The following is a 19,181-nucleotide window of genomic DNA, read 5'->3' on the forward strand; positions in this document are numbered from 1 at the left end:
AATATAAACATTGGTTTATTGGACAACTTTTGGCAGGATGTTAAATATATATATATACATATATCGCCCAGCCCTACTGAACCATCAATTCACCTCTATTCTGAGAGCTTAATATTCAGTAATATTTATTTGCTTTTGGCAGGATGTTAAATATATATATATACACATATATCACCCAGCCCTACTGAACCATCAATTCACCTCTATTCTGAGAGCTTAATATTCAGTAATATTTATTTGACTGTACTGTGGACACTGTGGATGTTTACACAGTGGTACAGTGGTACTTTACACAGTTATTGAATTGAACTGAACTGAACTGAACTGAACCAACATTGAACTGAGTGGAGCTGAATAATGGCACGATTGTCTTTTTAGAGTTGCTTTGTAGTATAACTGGGATTTGCCTTATTGATGAAGTTTGCATAGCTGATTCTGTTACTTTCCTGTTTAACACTGTGAAGCTGCTTTGAAATCTCTGCTGTATAAAGCATTATATAAATAAAGGTGACATGAAATCTATGTGACCCTGGACCACAAAACCAGTCTTAAGTCGCTTGGGTATATTTTTAGCAATAGGCAAAAAAACATTGTATGGGTCAAAATTATCAATTTTTCTTTTATGCCAAAAAACATTAGGATATTAAGTAAAGATCATGTTCCATGAATAGGGTTGGGTATCGAGAACCAGTTCCATTTTAGAACCGGTTCCAAATTTCCAATAATTGGGTATTCGATAAGATATGCATTTCGATTCCTCTTAACGATTCCCGCGTTCGCATTTTAATGTGATTTTAAACTATTTAAGTGCAGGAAGGGAAAGAACTTGCACACTGTTTGCGTGCAGCGCACACATCTAAAGTGCAAGCACAGAGAACAGTGGTCCCGATGCAGGTTCCCGACCTGTGTCCGTTCTCGAACTGTTCCGTGCATTTCCACAAAGGTTGTTCCAGGCCAGAACTGACTTCTCTTTCACATTTATCGACCAATATGCACGAAATATGTTGGTATATCATCATAAACACAGCCGTTTTCTGTCTTAAGTGAATGTAAACAGATTTTATTTTTAGATCTGTGTGTGTTCGGTGTGTTAAAGAGACAGCCGTCAACAAAGTACATTGTTTACAACAATTTAATATTTGAAATTTATATTAGTCTAGTTGTTTTTTTCTGTGGTAATTTTTTGATAAAACCATAGACATAAAACAGAATAAATATGTTTGACATCTAAATATTTGACTATTTGTTTAATTTTTATTTTAATCTTATTGGAATCGGAATTAGAAATCGATAAGAATAGGAATCGATAAGCAGAATCAGAACCGGAATCGGAATTGATAAAATTCAAACACTACCCAACCCTATCCATGAAGATATTTTGTAAATTTCCAACCGTAAATATATCAAAACTTAATTTTTGATTAGTAATATGCATTGTTAAGAACTTAATTTGGACAACTTTAAAGGCGATTTTCTCAGTATTTTGATTTTTTTGCACCCTCAGATTCCAGATTTTCAAATATTGTCCTATCCTAACAAACCATACATCAATGGAAAGCTTATTTATTCAGCTTTCAGATGATGTATAAATCTCAATTTCAAAAAATTGACCCTTATGACTGGTTTTGTGGTCCAGGGTCACATATTTACTATTTCGGCTACCTAAAGTGACTTGAAAATGTATTAAAATTTATACAGTGTGGTCTGTGAACACTAGTGAAAACAATTCTATGTTGCAATTTTCTAATTTGAGCATTTTTCCCATTTCAAATGTTATTATTACCACAATTTAGGTGCAAATCTAACTAAATTTAAAAAAGTAACATCAATTTCATATCTATGTAACTATCTATACTAGGGGTGCAACGGTTCAACTTACTCACAGTTCGGTTTGTATCATTAAGAGAACGCACTGATCCAGTGCTCCGATACTGTACGTTCAGCCGGCTATGTCTGCTAGGATTCTGACATAATTTTTGTGTGAATTTGTCCATTCAAACACAACACTTTACAGAGAGCTTAATATTTGCGCGCGTTCTGAGACGCGGGTTCACGCGCTTCGGATGAGCGACCACACAGATCTTCTCACTGAAGTTCACGTCTTCGAGTCACGAGTTCACGTCTTCTGGCACTTTAATATTTAAACTGGCAAGGCTTAAATGAGTTTAGTTTAAACACAGATAGCAACGTGTGCTGTTCAGGTCTCACCTGCGCTATCAACACGTGATGACGGCATAAATGACAGTTATTCCAGCATAAAGCACTCGCATTGATTAAAGAGTGACTGGTTTGTCCACGTATTGTTTTTTTTCTCTCTCATCGCTCTTGTTGTAATGTATTGGGAAGCCAGAATTTGTATCCATCAACAGAAACATGCATTAGCCGAACTCTAACAAACCATATTACAGATGCATTGTCAGATTTAAGTTGAACCGCGGTCCTAGTGTATGCCGAACCGTGTATGGAGAACGGTACGGTTTGATTTTTTGCCGAGAACCGTTGCACCCCTAATCTATACATTATATACATATCTGTATGTATCTATATACATTATACTGTCAAATGACTCATTTCAATTAATCTCATCAAAAAAGTTTGTGTTTACATAATATGTGTGTGTAATGTGTATATTTATTATGTTTATATATAATTACACAGACATGCATGTATATATTTAAGAAAAAAATTATATTTATATATAAAATATTACACAAACTTTTATTTTGGATGCGATTAATTGTTTGACAGCTCAAATATATATTTATAGATAGAAATGCATACACACACACATTTCTAGCTATATGCATATATGCAGCATTGCAGCAAGACTATATGCAATGAGATGTGAGATGAGTATGTTCTCTTCCAGTACATTCACAGAGAGTCCCATGTATTTAAAAAAAAAAAAACAAGGTGGCCCTGTCCCGCCACAGGCCTCTGTCCAAGCATTCCTGAGTAGCGTGGCATCAGATATCACCCCAAAGGGCAAAACGCAGCAAAGGGTACAATGTGGACTTGCCTCTTTTCAATGAAACGCCATCAAATGTCACTCATGTAAATTAAATTTCATACTAAATACACTACACTGTGTTCAGGCAATATTTTGAAACCAAACACACCAAGCAAAAACTAACACCAAGCCAAAGCATATTCAATGAGATATGCAGAATCTGAATCATGCACCAAGCTCAAGAAGAACTGCATAAGGTCATTAGATACGCAAGAGTGAGCCCAAAAACATACCGAGAATCTCGTAGCTCCTCTGGTGGTCCGTAGATTCACGACCTCTCCCCAGAAGTCTTGCATCATTCACAGACCCTGGGGAGGGACTTTGAAACTTCGAGAAAATCAAACAGCACTTAAGACCACAAGAGCTTCAATGATGCAGGTCCGTAAATATTGATCTTTCAGCTAGCGCATAAAAAAAGTTCGCTACTAAAGCTAAAGATGAAAAACAATCAAAGATCAACCTGAAGCGTTAAATCATTTAACTAAAATCAAAAAGGACTAACAAGCTACAAACAGGATCTGTGGAAGAGATAGTGTCCACACACTTCCTTAAAGCAGCAGTCTACTTCTACCAAGATCAGAAGCAAAAGCGTCTATGTCACACTGACTAGGAAGCAGAAGTGAGAGAGAATGCTGCAAGATGCTGCCAGTGCACGCTTCTCATGCTGACGTCGGACGGGTCTCACTCCTGTTTGCAAAGACCTAAACATGAGGAGTTATTTATATCTGAGTGTGAGGGTGTGTTATTGTGAGTGAGCATGTGTTTTTCCACGAGTAGGGGTGAGTGCTTGAGCTATACATGGCCTGAGCGCTGGGAAGCTGCCCGCGACAGTGTGCCATTGCCCTGAGGTGTTAAAGGGCATTCAGGGTTTGAAGCATAAAGCAATATCACAGGCTACTACCAAATTTAAGATAATCATATTATAATCCACGAATGTGTCTACACTGCACAAAGAATCTCTTATTTACACAGTGTCTACGCTTTTTTGATTATTATGGGAGTGTTCTATTTTTGTTGCATTGCTTACACTGTAAACTATAGTGGAAGTTGCATCATTAATATTGCAAGCAAATGATGTGATAAGTAGCAAATATAAAATCAGATTTGTTCAGACTAATTTAAATGTCCCTTACCCACCACTGCACTGCACTTACTCACCATTGTACTTACTCATCATTGCATTGTTTTTAAAAAACACCTTAAAGGCATGGTTCACCCAAAATTTACAATTCCGGCATAATTTACTCACCCTCATGTTGTTCCAAACCTGAATGGTAATGTTCAGCACAAAAGAAGATATTTTTAAGATTGATGGCAATTAAACAGCTGCTGGTAGCCATTGACTTTTTTTCCGGAAGTCAATGGCTATGAGCAACTGTTTGGTTTCCAACATTCTTCAAATTATCTTCTTTTGTGCTCAACAGAAGAAAGAAACTCATACAGGTTTGGAACAACTTGAGGGTGAGTCTTAATGACAGAATTTTTTGTCATTTTTAGGTGAACTATCCCTTTAAGCTAACTAAATGAATGTGGCAAAAATGTTAGAGAGAGTAAAATATCATTTATATTTCTTTCACTAACGGTCCCTAATAGTGTTGGGTGATATGCTCATATCGTCGTATCGTCAGCCTGTGAGATCGCCGATACATAATATTATAATGCTAATTTAATTATTCACTTACTTAGATTCATAGCCGGAGAGTGAACCATCTCCAGGGTAAGGCTAAAAGCAGCCTAATGTTACTGTAATCTATTAACTACAGATCATATCTTTTTAGTCAAGAAGCATATGGATGTCATGTCATAAAATATTTTAATATCTGAATTTGTATTTAACATGATAACAATTTAATAGAAACATTGTAAGTAACGAATTATAATGCTTACATTTAATCAAAATCATTTTCTTAGATAAGCTCATAAAAACATAAAACAGACTAATACTACTAAGCATTGGCAAACAGACATTGCACTGCTGAACAGTCTCAACCCCTCATCTAGATTAACAAAATATTTTACAATGCAAAACGTGCAACAACAAAACCCACCTCTGAAGAAATGCTTTGACTGTTTTTACATGTGATCAGATATTTTGTCATTTATAAAAATCCCACCCATTTATGAAATATTTTGCAGCTATTTATGAATGCATTACTGAAGTAACATTTACTATTGTAAATCATTTTCTCAGATAAACTCATGAACATATAAAACAGATAAGCTAATACTAAGCATTGGCAAACAGACTTTGCACTGCTGAACAAACCCTCATCTAATATTAATGAAATATTTACATCACAAACAACAACAAAACAACAAAACCCACCTCTGAATAAATGTTTTTTTGTTTTTTTTGTTTTTTTACAAGTGATTACAGATTTTGTCATTTATAAAAATCCATATGAAAATCCCACTCCTTCTGTGCTCATTTATTAAATATGTTGGTTAATTATTATGGTTCTGTGCACATTTATTAAATACTTTGGTTAATTATTATGGTTCTATGCTCATGGATTAAATATTTTGCAGCCATTTATGAAAATAAAACTGAAGTAACATACTATTGTAAATCATTTTCTCAGATAAAATCATAAAAACATAAAACAGATTATGCTAATACTAAGCACTGGCAAATAGCTAGACTTTGCACTGCTGAACAAATGCTCATCTAATGAAATATTTACAACACAATAATAAAACCCACCTCTGAAGAAATGCTTTGACTGTGATTAGAGATTTTGTCATTTACAAAAATCTATATAAAATGCCACCCCTTCTGTGATTGAATAAATATTTGTGGTACAGATAAAACTGCAGTATTCTCAGCTCCATTTAAATCCATTCTGCAGATTCGCCCTCAAAATAAAATGTTTCCAAATTCCCTCTATATAGGGACAGACATTGTGCCAACATTACGCCTGATCAATACTGAGTTAATGAATTGCATTTTCAAAGAATCACTTTCAACAGATGTCAACAAGTGGGACTGGAAAGACTTGTTGTGAATTAGTTGTAGCAGAGCAACTGTGTTGACTACTAGTGCTGTGTTCAAAATATCGATACGACGATGTATCGTCACAGAGATTTGACTTGCTGGTGATACACAGCCCTATTGACTACTGCACGCAGACAGGTCACAGCGCCTCCTACTACTGTCCCAACTACTCTAAACCTGCTGAGCTTACAGCTGTGCCCTCTGTGGCTTTATCAACAGCATTGTCTGCTGGGTCCCAGCACCCCCGAGAGCTGCTGATCCTCCAGCCAGAGAACAATGACAAACTTCCTGTCTAATCTTCCATCTGAACAAGTGATGTAACGTTACGATACCGCACACTCAACAAACCATGAAATCTTTCCTCATCGCCAATATCCCGACAGAGTCATGAAAGAGAACAGGAGGATCATCATTTTCCTGAAGACACCTGAGTGATGGATAGCAGTAAAGTAAGCAACAGGTGGAAATCAAAACAAGGCTCGTTACGTAACAGGAACTGGCCATTTGCAACATTTTCAGATAAATAGAAAGCTAACTCTGTTTAGTGACATCTAAACATTATACATATTTATGCAAAAACCCACAAACTTTTCCTCATCTGAATTCCAGTCTCAGACTCAGATTTGCCATTTGGACCTTAAACAGTATTACATAATATTGACAACATACACTGTTAACATTTTTTGAAGCTGTAAATGAATCAAAGATTAATAGAGTAGGTTTTACAAGAAAATGCCATGTCACTTTTCTGCTTCCAAATTTCATATTTAATTCAATGTTAGTTGCCGTGTCTTTGTAATTAATAGTGAAATTTACTAGCAACTTTCTACACCATTTTTAAGTGTACCTGCACCAACAGGTATGAAAGCTTATTTTGCCACAGAATAAAAAATAGAAATAAATGAATATGTTATTTGCGACTTTTTAATTCAGAATTCAGACTTTTTTTCAGAATTCAGAGTCTAACAATTATGACTTTTTTACTCTGAATTCTGAATTTGTCATGCAATTTTGACTTTTTTCTCGGAAGTCTGAGTTTCTCATAATTCTGTTTTTGTTTTTTTTTGCCACAGAATTTAAAAATATATACTGTATATATTAAAGGTGGGGTAAGTGATTTCTGGTAGCCAATGTTGACATTTGAAATCACCAAAACAAACACGCCCCTACCCCAAAAGGGTCTCGCCCCTATTTTGATAGCTCCGCCCCACCTTTTCAATGGTCGCTTTGTCGCGTCCAGTGTATTAGACGGACTTTAGCTGTTGCGGCGCAGACACGGTGTTACTCACTTATCGAGAAGAAACAAAGCAACCTCTGTGTCCGATCGCAGGCCTCCGCTCCTTGAGTTCTCTCCAGCGCTGGAAAGCTGATCCGATATTTACACGGGTCCTACTTCTTGCCTTAAGCCTTCTTTTGTTCCGCAGACGTCTTCCTCTTTTGTTTTTTTATCCGCCATCTCTATCTTTCTGTCGCTCGGCTCGGCTAATGTCCATCCTGTGCACTGAACGCTCTCTCCTCCACATCACGAGTAGACACACCCCTTACTGCTGATTGGCTACACGTTTGTTTTGCTACTCGGCCTGAATCAGTTTTCTAAAGCGTTTTTGAAAAATCGCTTACCCCACCGTTAAAGGTAATTGTGACTTTTTTTCTCGCAATTGTGATTTTATCTCACAATATGACTTTTCTTCTCAGAACTGCAAATGTATATTCCACAATTCTTAGTTTATATCTCACAATTGTGAGTTTATTATATCTCAAAATCATTTCTTTCTCGGAATTACCTTTTGTATTTTCTATTCCATGGCAAAAATTAGCTTCCACAAACAGACTGGCAATTGTGGAAATAGCAAGTTATCTTGAGGTTTTGATAATATTAACCATACTGTACTTCTGTATACACTGTAGAAAAGAAAAAAAAGGAGAAAAAAAATCAGTGCACCGAGGGCCCACTGGTTACTGTTTATATGAAAACACAAGCCCTTATGTTCTGCTTTGAAAAGATAAATCAAAAGTAACAATATTCTTGAATGTAAATAAAACAATCATAAAATTTAAAAAAATGAATTTATCCTTTGCATGATCTTAAATGTTGCAAATCAAGCAAAATATCATGCAAACACACCTGATGCTCCGAATGTAATACTATCTTCGCACCAAACAAGCCATCCAATGTCTGTTTCGGCTATGTATTGATGACTCATCAAATCCATTGCATTTTGGATGTTATGAGACACAATACTGTCAAGCTACCGCTTACTGCCATTTAGTTTTCCACTTAAAGGATTAGTTCACTTCCAGAATAAAAACATGACATGGGGTGAGTAAATTAACAGGAAATTTTTATTCTGGAAGTGAACTAATCCTTTAAAGGTCACATATTTTACACCTTTCTGGAGTTTTATTTTAAGTCTTGATGTCCTTAAGAATATATATTTGCAGTGTAAGTACCAAAAACCATCTCAATATATTTTTACAGCTCCTCTCTCAGGAGCTCTTCAAAGAACAGGTCGATTTTGGCCTGTCTAATTAATATTCATGAGCCTCTCTTTTGATTGGCCTGTTGTTTTCTGAGTGGCGCACGGCCAGGCCAACCACAGGTAACTAGGGTCATGTCACAAAACTTTGTATTATGCTTGTTACAGAGTGTGTGACTGACATCACGTGCACTACCGCTGGTGGCAATAGACAGCGGTTGTCACGGCGACCATCACAGCCCTACTGTGCAATGATGTAGTTTCCTGACATCCAGACTGAACAGCGTTTTCTCGACATGTTTCCGTGTTGTTGTTGCTCAGCAATGGCATGGACGTGATGTTGTCTGGGGGTTTGGTAAAAGGAGAGTGGGACTGTGGGCAGTGCTCGGGGTGGTGACCGAGTAGTTCTAACGTCACCTTTTTACGGAAGTCACAACGGTTCGCGAAAAATCACAGCTACTTTATGCAGGCCGTGTGCATTTGACTGTGGATTGACTGTTTTGAAACACTGCTACTCTGTGCGGTCGTCACCGGTCTATTAAAACGCACAACATATTAAAGGTGTTTCCATGTTTTCTACAAAACAAAACCTCGGAAATCGAGGGGTTATGACGTCATTGGCAGGCGACACAATGACGCTATGGACACGGTCCGTGTCACTAGTTAAAATTGCTTATTTCTCTGGATTTAAACATTCTTCGAAACATTTGGGATAATGTAAGTACACAAGTCAGCAAAATATATAACACTGTTCTAGTGGTTTTTGGATATTTTAATAAAAAAAATCTTACATATTGTGCCTTTAAGACGTTATGACTACATGGAAATTAAGCTTCTGAGGACTGAAAGAGAGGGACAGAGGAAAGGGCACTTACTTATACATACTTATGTAAATAATAATAGCCAGAGAGAGAGAAAGAATCATCAATTGTTTACTACACAAATTCATGTTAACTAGGTTGATATTTTAGTCTCCCACTGACAAAGTGATAAAAATGAGTGGACTTCAATGTCAAGTGTTTATATCCAAGAGGATGTTATGACATATTTTTTTTATTTATAGATCAGAAAGTCATTTTATAAATGGTAAGATAAAAACTGTGGACACATTTCTATTTTTAAATAGCAAATCACGTAAGCAAAAAACTAAATACATAAAGACATAATAAACACCAAACTCTTGCTTTAATGTTATAAAGTGTGTTTCGTGCCAGAGAGAGAGAGGGATTCACAGTCTACTGCGCTCGTCTTTCACCGTTATTGTGACGCAATGATAGAACGACACTTCCTGGCAGAAGCGTGGCCACCCCAAAACAATGAAAGCACATTTCCACAGCAATACAATCTCAAAACAAACCCCTATCAAGTCCACTAAGACAATGTGGAAGCTCTTGGGTCGTTAACAACCCAAAGGAAGTGATGCTTTAAACCAGTCCGCATCCATTTCCCTCATCCCCGTCCCTTTCCTTTCTTTAAAATGAACGCGCGCAGAAACGCTCCCGCAACCACTAAAATCTGAAGAGACAGCAACAAATAACTTTATGCTTACTGTGGTTAGGAGGGGTTTCATCTGTTCAGTGCTATCTTCCTCCATTTGTTCAAACTGTGCACTTCTTCCGTCCCTCGCCGGAGACTGATTTGAATATGTTATTTCGAAAAGCCCCTTCACTCGTGTCACAGCCACTGAGAGCGTGTGAATGGTATTTTTACATATATCGGGGCTTGGCAAATCCCGCCCTTTTGGAGATTGACAGGTGATTTCATCCGCTCACTCTCAGGCGACCGGCTTTTTTTCTAGCCAATCACATCGTCGGAACGACGCTTGTATTTGAATATTAATGAGGAGCGGAAGATTTGATTGACTATTGGTTGGCCTGCAAAATTCACTAGGGAAAAGAGATCTCGCTGTGAGGATGAGCGTGTGGAAAACCGAAAGTTTTGATTTTAGACCTAATGTGTTGTACAGTAAGAGAGTTAAAAGTAAACAAAAAGGGATGTCAAAACTATCCAACTTCTCAACAGCAGAGATTGGTTGTACAGCAGGGGTCGTTAACCTTTACAGACTAACCACTACCTTGACTCCTAGCAAACCCAGAGACGGAATATAGAAAGTGTATAACTTTCATAATAATAATAATAATTATTGTGTGTGTGTGTGTGTGATGTGTGTGTGTGTGTGTGTGTGTGTGTGTGTGTATACATTATGCTAATCAGATCGTCGTTATTTAAATTTCATACAAGTAGTTGCTAGTCCTGCAAGTATTTGCAGGCCCTGGCCTTCAATCAAATAACACATATTGTTACTTATAAGGAAATATTTATTTATATGTGTGTGTGTGTGTGTGTGTGTGTGTGTGTATTAGGTGCTGTAACTCAGGGTTTCTCTTTCTTAACCACACACTGTTTGCAGACCCTAAACGTATCATATATTGTAGTTTTGTAATTGATGTCAATATTTTCTGTTGTATCATCATTCAATTTTACTTTAGATCCACACTGAAGAATTTTTTTAATGCCTAATGAAGGTCCATCATATTGCATATCGCAGCTGTAACTGGTCACTATTTCTTTTTGTCAACAATTTTTTTCTAAAAAGGTCCTTTGTTGTGGCAAATGAGGACTGAAACAAAACAACGCTCAAATGCAAATGTGTTCTTGTCCCAAAGTATATGACAACTTATTTCTTTATTTATTGTTATTGATGGAGTAATAGATAAAATAATTTTGTATTATTTTAAAATCTTCTAGGCACAACTATGCATGACTACTAATACCACTGAGTCTGACAAAGGCTTTGAAAAAGACATCAAAAAACAAAAAGACATCTGAAAAAGACAGATTGTACTTTTTAAATGTTTTAATCTTTTAAATAAAATTGTAATTTCTTTGTTTCACATTATGGCTGATATCGACTGGATTATTTATTTAATTATTTTAATTATTATTCGTTTTTCACCAGATACTTCAGGTTATCGATGCCAAGCTGAGAACACAATAATGCTAATTGCTGGACAAATTCTACCCTTGTACTGCATCTCCTCCTAGTGGTTGAGAAGTTCTCTGCATGTATTTTCCTTTCATCTGGGCTACAGTAATTGGATGAAGGTCTTTTTTTAACATAATTTCACATGACATTATTCTGTGTTTTTATTCCAACATTTAACTATTTGATTATATATGATGATTATTATAATATAAGTAAAGACATTTAAATTAGGTTCCCTGTATTGTATTTTAACAAGCAAACTATTCTTGATGTTTAAAACTGCATTTACATTTTGATATTGAATCACTTATTTATCACTTACTTGTTTATTAATCACTTATTCTGATACTGAAGCTGGGACCTCTAGTCCTGTCAATCCAAAACACTTGTCAGAAGTGGGAATGGATTTGAACCCAACCCACATCTCCAGAAATCTCAACATAAGATGTTAAGTCTGGCACCTTAACCACCTGGCCATTCAGACACCGTAGTTGGACAACGATACAAATGATCATTTGCTTCCTTGATTGCATAATATGCCATGCTAACTTTTTTGAGTTGACCCTTTTGACTCAAAATGCCCCAACATCAGCAAGTCTCTTAAAAAACGTCCAATATTTCGGACGTTTTTGTTCCTATCCTTTAAAATCCTATCTGTATAACCAGAATTCACCCAGTGTTTACATCAGTGTGACGTTTAAGAATAATTCTCTTCATATTTTGTGCAGGAGTCTGGCCACCTTAACCACCTGGCCATTCAGACACCGTAGTTGGACAACGATACAAATGATCATTTGCTTCCTTGACTGCATAATATGCCATGCTAACTTTTTTGAGTTGACCCTTTTGACTCAAAATGCCCCAACATCAGCAAGTCTCTTAAAAAACGTCCAATATTTCGGACGTTTTTGTTCCTATCCTTTAAAATCCTATCTGTATAACCAGAATTCACCCAGTGTTTACATCAGTGTGACGTTTAAGAATAATTCTCTTCATATTTTGTGCAGGTGGAGACATTGCTTGTGAGCAGAAAGACGACTTCTTACTGGGAAAAACTACATTAAAATGCTACTAACACATACTACTAATCTGAATGGATTTTAAGTTGGCGGCTGAAAAAATTATACTTAGTGTAAGTATTCTGCACATTTATCATCCATCTCTCTGTGTTTGTGGGTTAAGTAAAACCTGGAATAAGCAGCTACAACAAAATACCAGTTTACATAAATCCTTTTTATTTGTTCATTGTGTACTCACTGTGGTTATTGCAAAAATATACTGTGTAGTTGGAAATTTGTAAGTTCATGCAGATCTTACGTGTTGTGACCGGCAGGATCAAATGAACATGTTCTTTCCAAACTCTGTATGGACCACCAGAAAATAGTGACGTCTCCTGTGCCAGTATCTTGAAGTTGCACTTTTAAGTTCTGTTGAAAAAAAGATCTACAAATGAAATCTAAATCAGCTGTCTTTGCCAACACTGTTTGATTAGCTTGTGATGTGTCGTCTGAGCAACTCTTCTAGTAAATCCTGATTTTCAGCTTTGGGAATGTGCACAGTGACATTTGGTTCCTCTTCCTCTTGGTTGACAGTAAAGAGAAAAGCATGCTTTTAACTTCTGTAAGGTCAATAAATTAGAACTGATATTAGTATATTTGCAAAGTACATTCGTTTGTAACCGAAAACATTAAGTGCATCAGATTCGTAACTTAAGTTTCTTACAATTTCCATGTCGACACATATTTCTCTCAGTGTATTTAAAGATGCCTAGACATGAAGATGTAACCAGCTTTTTGCAGCAGTCAGCATCACCTTTTGACCATCGTGCGGTGTCTAAATTCCTGAAGATCAGGCCAAAGATTCTGGGGGTAAAACAAACTGTTCCATTTAAATTTTTCATTTTGATTTGAGGGGAAATGAAGAAACAGATACTGTCTTGTTTTATATCTTACAGGTTTTGGAAATATCAATAAGTATAGCGATGTTAATCTTAACAATCTGGACAGGATTTTTATATCTCCTCTGGTCATGTTTAATTGTAAGCATTTTATTTCAACACTATAACAACATTGTGCAATGAACATATACTGAACAATATTCATTATGTTCACTGTAGTCGATTTTAACTGGATCTGTGACGGTGTCAGCTGCATGTACACGTAACACATGTTGGGTTAGTCTGAATATGTAATAAAAATTATTTAACATTTCATTTTCACACTACAATGCATTACATTTTTTCCATTTTCCCCATTTCAGGTCAGAATCTCACAATTTCTAAACTGTTTCAATGCCATAGCAGCTGCTGTCTCCATCCCATTTCACTGTCTTGACAGTGATGTAAGTGTCTGAATAGATGTTCATGCTTTCATTCTTACTAAATTAAAACAACTTACAATCTAACCAGACTTTTTTTTTTACCAGACAAAGAGCTAATATCAATATTATCAACGTTGTTTTAATTGTAGCCTATTTAAGCTCTACACTAGACCTTTATAACATTTATATAAATCATGTGCCATTTCTGACAGTTTCTTAAAGAGACATATTTATAAGTAATAATAATAATAATAATAATGCATTTTAGTTTGTAATCGTCCTGTCTGTATACTCACTCAGGGTGTGACTCTAATTCTCTTGGTTTTCTGTGATGTTCTGGTCTTCATCATCTCTGTTATTGTTGCCTCGTCTTCCTGTGACTGCTGCAGGATGAAGGTAAAAAGATGAAGTTCAAAAATCTTGTATCTTTAAACTGAAAAACTGAAAAATGTACTTTTGAAATGTCAGCAATGTCAGCCTTAGGTCTTCTTTTGAAAGAGATCTGTTCGAGCTCACAAATACTCATAAAAACTCACAAAAAGCAGTCTGACATAAAAAGAGTTACATTTAATGATTGTTTTATACTGATTCAAACAACAATGATATAAAAGGTTTTTCTTTCAAAATGAATTACTGTATATATCAAGTTAACCACGATCATAATTTAGAATCATTTATTTCTAAATGTGGAAATGCAGAATATTTTTAAAGGAAATGTATATTAGATTTACATATTAGTACTTTCATGGACACAGAAAGAGCCACTTATTCTTATGATTATTTAACTGCATTTTGACACAAACAACCTCATCTGCATATCCAGTCTGATTGGTTAATTAACTGGCACTAGGTGTCACTACATCCCCTTTAGATTTACATGCAATAATGATTGCAACACAATAATGCTGTTCTATTTTTGTTGTGTTCTCAGTCTCTATCTTTCTCTCTCTCAGTCAAGGCATGTTGCAGTCAGTTACATAAACAGAGATGTGCCTTACAGGACTGACAACAATATTGGGCTTCAGGGCCAACAAGGCCCTTTTGCACCTCCGCCAAACTATGACCCAAGTCCTTTAGAACCTCCACCGAAATACGATCTGTATCGTTCTGCACCTCTAGCAAACTACAACCCAAGTCCTTTAGCAACACCTCCAAACGACGATCCAAGTTTTTTCTGCACCTTCACCAAAATGCAATCAGTATCCTTCTGCACCTCCACCAAACTATGATCCAAGTTCTTCTGCACATCCTCCAAACTATGATCCAAGTTCTTCTGCACCTCCACTAAGTTACGAACCAGGTCTTTCTGAACCTCCACCAAGCTACAATCCATGTCCTTCCGCACCTTCAGTGAACTATTTTAGAGGCAATTTCTAGCCCCTTAAAGAAATCAGTTGCATTTTTACAACCGAGCATTTTTGGAGCTCCTTATTTACTTTCTGAATATAATTTATAATATCCAAAGATACACTTTTAAAACAGTGTGACAGTTTCATATTTCAGCATTTATTTGTGATAACTCATAAGCGTCCTTTATAAGTGCACAACTGTATTTTTTCATTGTTTTTACAAGAGTTAGAAATTCTGTTATAACCGACACGTCACAGATACTAACATTAGAGATTATATTGTATTTAATATTGTAATGTTAAACACATTTTTTTTACTGTAATTACTAGGTGCATGTGTGTAAATATAAGCTGACATTATTCATCATAAAACATTATCAAACGTATCTGCCAGCTCATTCATGTGTTTGCCATTTTATGACATTTAATCAGAACAGCGGATGTGACCAGTGTTATAAAAAAGAGACATATTGCTGCATACTGTATAGGCTACAAGCTACACATCCCAGAAGAGTGTGAAGTTTCAGAAACATCCATCCATCCATTTTCCAAACCTCTTGTAGAGTCACGGGGATGATGGAGCGCCGAAAGATTTTTTTCTCAGAGGAAAACACAGTAAAGTGCTGTAAACAGTAAATCGTATTGTTTACACATTGGACTCATTGCAGTTGATTATATTCGCCGTCTGTTGGAAACCACGTCTGTTTCAGCGGCACTGAGCAGATTTCTTCCGCTGCAGTAAATACACCATAACACACACACACACACACACACACAGTTCACCTGTCCTGCATGTCATGTGAGAGTAACCGCGGGACCAGGTGGAGTTTCATAAACACGCAAACTACACATACAGACGGAGACCTTCTTGCTGTGAGGCGACAGTCAGTGCTACTGAGCCACCCTGCCACCAACAGCAGCAGCAGAAACATTTTCTGCATAAACTGTATTTAGGAGGTGGAGTCTCAAGCTGCTTCTTTCCTAGATTAGGCTACAATTTGAAGAGAGAAAATGAAAACGACAAGACCTAAAACAAGAGCAAAGGGTAAAGTAATCTCTTAATATAGTGATTATTTTCCTCAGGTTGTTGGACACATTTTTTATATGGTCCTACTGCTTATCTGAATGGACACGAAATTGGAGGAAGATACTATATTGTGCATTTTGTGGAATAAAAATTACCAATTCAATCTTAGTAAAACATAAAACATCAAAAATAGTCTCTGCCAGCTCATTCAAATATTGGTATTTCATTGCATTTTATCAAGAGCAACTGCAACGAGCATTATAAGTAAAGATACATATTTCTGCATACTGTACAGGTTACACAGCCCAGACTTCTGTAGTGTGCCAGAAACATTCTCTACATAAGTTTCACTTAGGAGGTGGAGTCTCATAAAGTGTGTTGTACCTAAAATCCAACTGAAAAAGAAAGAGAAAACAAAAACGGCAAGACCTAAGATGAGCAGCATCAAGGTGATTATATTCCTCAAATTGTAGAACAGATCTGCTGCTAATAGACTGGAAGTTGGAGGAAGATTACATATTGTACATTTGGTGGAATACAAAATATCAATACAAGCTTTATTTAAAAAGAACTTAAAAAGGTAAAAAAAACTTTAAAAAGTGAATATAGCAGCATCGCATGATAATGATTATTAATCTTTGCAAAACTATAAAGTAATGCCATTATTGTACCCAAACTAAAGCCTTATATAGCCTGTACTGTGAATTCTCTTTTTTTTAAATTACAACCAAATAAATCAACAATTTATTCACTCCACGCTGTTTGATTGCCTTCTCACGTGTCAGCTCAGAATGAAAGTAAACAGTGACACTTGGTTCCTGGCAAACCTTTGTCTGACAGGAATGAGAACGTAAAGAATGCATTGTATTAACATACTGTATCTTCACTTGTCTATTAGAGTGTTTAAAGATGGCAGGATGTCACCTAAAAGGGAAGTCTGAATTTCTGGAGATCAAGCCAAAGTGTTTGGGTGTAATACAAAATTTTAATTTTTATTCATACTGCTGAACGCAAGGTCGATTATATATATTTCATGCTTTAAAATGTGTAACATTTGTATTCATGTTGCATAACATCAATATGGTCAATTTGCAGTTGGTTTCACCTAATTATGCCATTCAAAACTAAACTGTCCATTATGTTTATATTAACCATGTGCATTTTCTGACAGTTTCTTCAGCCTCTTTGGGCTGCGATGGTCCTTGTGGCCTGTGATATTCTTATATGCATCCTCTCTGCAATTGTCTCTTCAACCACCAACTGTAGATGCTGTGATTGCTGCAGATCATCGGAAACGACTTATCCAGAGGTTAAAAACATTTTCATCTCAACATGATGAAAGGATGAAATGTGTTCACATGGATGTGAAACAAATGTGCCATATAGGTTTTAATCTCTGTCTCGGTCCTTTAGCAAAGAGTGGCTCGCCGGCAAAACGACATTCAGTTTTATGACAGAGCCAGATCTACTGTGATTGTACCCGACTTTGCTGCACTGCCAACAGTTTACAATTCAGTCCGATATGTACTGTCATCAGAACACGGTCCAGCCAGACTGTGAACACGAATTTCCTATTTATCATCAGAAAACAATCTTTAAACTCAACTGATTATTTAAAACAGGAAATTGTGTGTTATTGCAATATGAACAATATTCACAGGTTTCTATATCTTCTGTTCCAGACCTGAGGACTGAAGGAACAAATATGTTTGAGATCTTAGCCAAAAGATGATGAAGAAGATTACAGCATACTTCAATCTACCATTAAGTTCTGAAGGGCACAATAGTGTTAGTTCATGAATCCGCACTTGGTGGCATTGAACCTACAGTCATTCAGATCTTTAACCACTGGACTACAGCACATTTTGACAGACGCTTTTTTTCACAATTTTATCTGAAGCCCTGGTTTTAGGAGTTTTTCTCAGAGGCTCAGTGATAATAGAGCAACTCTGTGATTTCCGTTACAGCCAGGCACCTTGGTCTTATAATACATCAATGATGATGTAGATCTTAATAAACGTTTTGATCTTTAGGACTTCTTGAAAGGGTATTTTAAAAAGGTAGAGTGTCTTTTGTTAATCTTGATGACAACTCAACATCTTGAACACTCAAATCTTGCTAGAACCTTGTCTTTGGTTCACAGTAATTGAGCTAACACTCTAAATGTAAATGAATAAAATGTTAAATACTGCTGCTCATGTCATGTTTAAAGGACAATATTTAAAAATAAGAAGAAGAAGAAAAACGTACAGGTGGGTGCAATATCTATGTTCTCTAGCATAGGGTGTACAGGGGGCAAATACAACACATCACTTTGTACACTACAGTATAAACATTTGCACAGCCTTGTTTGTTCTTAGTTTTTTTACGATTGCTTACACACTAAAATTAAAAATAACTCACAGTTAGTGAAACCTTACACTCAAAGAGCAAAACCTCAGCCCAAATTTGCACAACTATAAGCACATTCTCAGCCTCCCACTTTTAGCAAACATTACACACATGTAATATTGCAAGATACTAAATACACTTCTCTACATTAGACACAGAAATCTAACATGATGTCACTTCTTTGCCATTTTAAGGCACTGCTTTCCAAAATACTACACATATGAAGTAATTGATCAAACATGGCCATCAGGTGTGCAGATGCTTAGGTGCTTAACTGTAAACTCAACAATCAAAGTGTAAGCACTATAAAATGGCAACAGGTGAATTTTTGTCTTCAACAGAAATGAAAGGCAGTGGTGCAGGAAGAGGAATAGGGAGAAACATCTTTGGCCACAGAGCTCTTTTGAATGTCCCGGGTCAATGTGGTGGTAACATCACAATATATGCTGCAATCATGCAGAATGGGGTCCTCCACCGGCATGCCAAAATAGGTCCTTACAACATCGACCACATACTCACGTTTTTAAGTATTGTACAGACTAAGTATCTTGTTCCATTATTCCAGTACCTCCCACAACCCACTCCCTTTCCTTTTCCCCTTCTGCATGGCAGTGGAATGTTTATGAC

General features: G+C 36.3%; 2 protein-coding genes across 2 annotated transcripts in view; one reads left to right on the forward strand and one right to left on the reverse strand.

The window, feature by feature from the left end:
* The window catches only part of LOC107714324 (sodium bicarbonate cotransporter 3-like), a 42,254-nt gene extending 32,084 nt beyond the window's left edge, over window positions 1-10,170 (reverse strand). The window contains exon 1 of the mRNA XM_016520134.1: window positions 10,032-10,170. Coding sequence (XP_016375620.1) covers window positions 10,032-10,076 — 45 coding nt within the window. The 5' untranslated portion in view covers window positions 10,077-10,170. The remainder of the gene's footprint in view (window positions 1-10,031) is intronic.
* Window positions 10,171-13,231: 3,061 nt separating this feature from the next.
* On the forward strand, window positions 13,232-17,723 carry LOC107714311 (uncharacterized). The gene is made up of 8 exons (XM_016520123.1): window positions 13,232-13,336; window positions 13,423-13,506; window positions 13,585-13,641; window positions 13,728-13,808; window positions 14,088-14,183; window positions 14,741-14,986; window positions 17,335-17,472; window positions 17,577-17,723. Exons 1-8 carry the CDS (start codon window positions 13,232-13,234, stop codon window positions 17,721-17,723), a joined length of 954 nt encoding a protein of 317 aa, XP_016375609.1.
* The last annotated feature ends 1,458 nt before the right edge of the window (window positions 17,724-19,181 follow it).

The sequence above is a fragment of the Sinocyclocheilus rhinocerous genome, unplaced genomic scaffold (assembly GCF_001515625.1).
Source record: "Sinocyclocheilus rhinocerous isolate Xijiao unplaced genomic scaffold, SAMN03320098_v1.1 scaffold629, whole genome shotgun sequence".
In the NCBI taxonomy this organism is placed as follows: Eukaryota; Metazoa; Chordata; class Actinopteri; order Cypriniformes; family Cyprinidae; genus Sinocyclocheilus; species Sinocyclocheilus rhinocerous.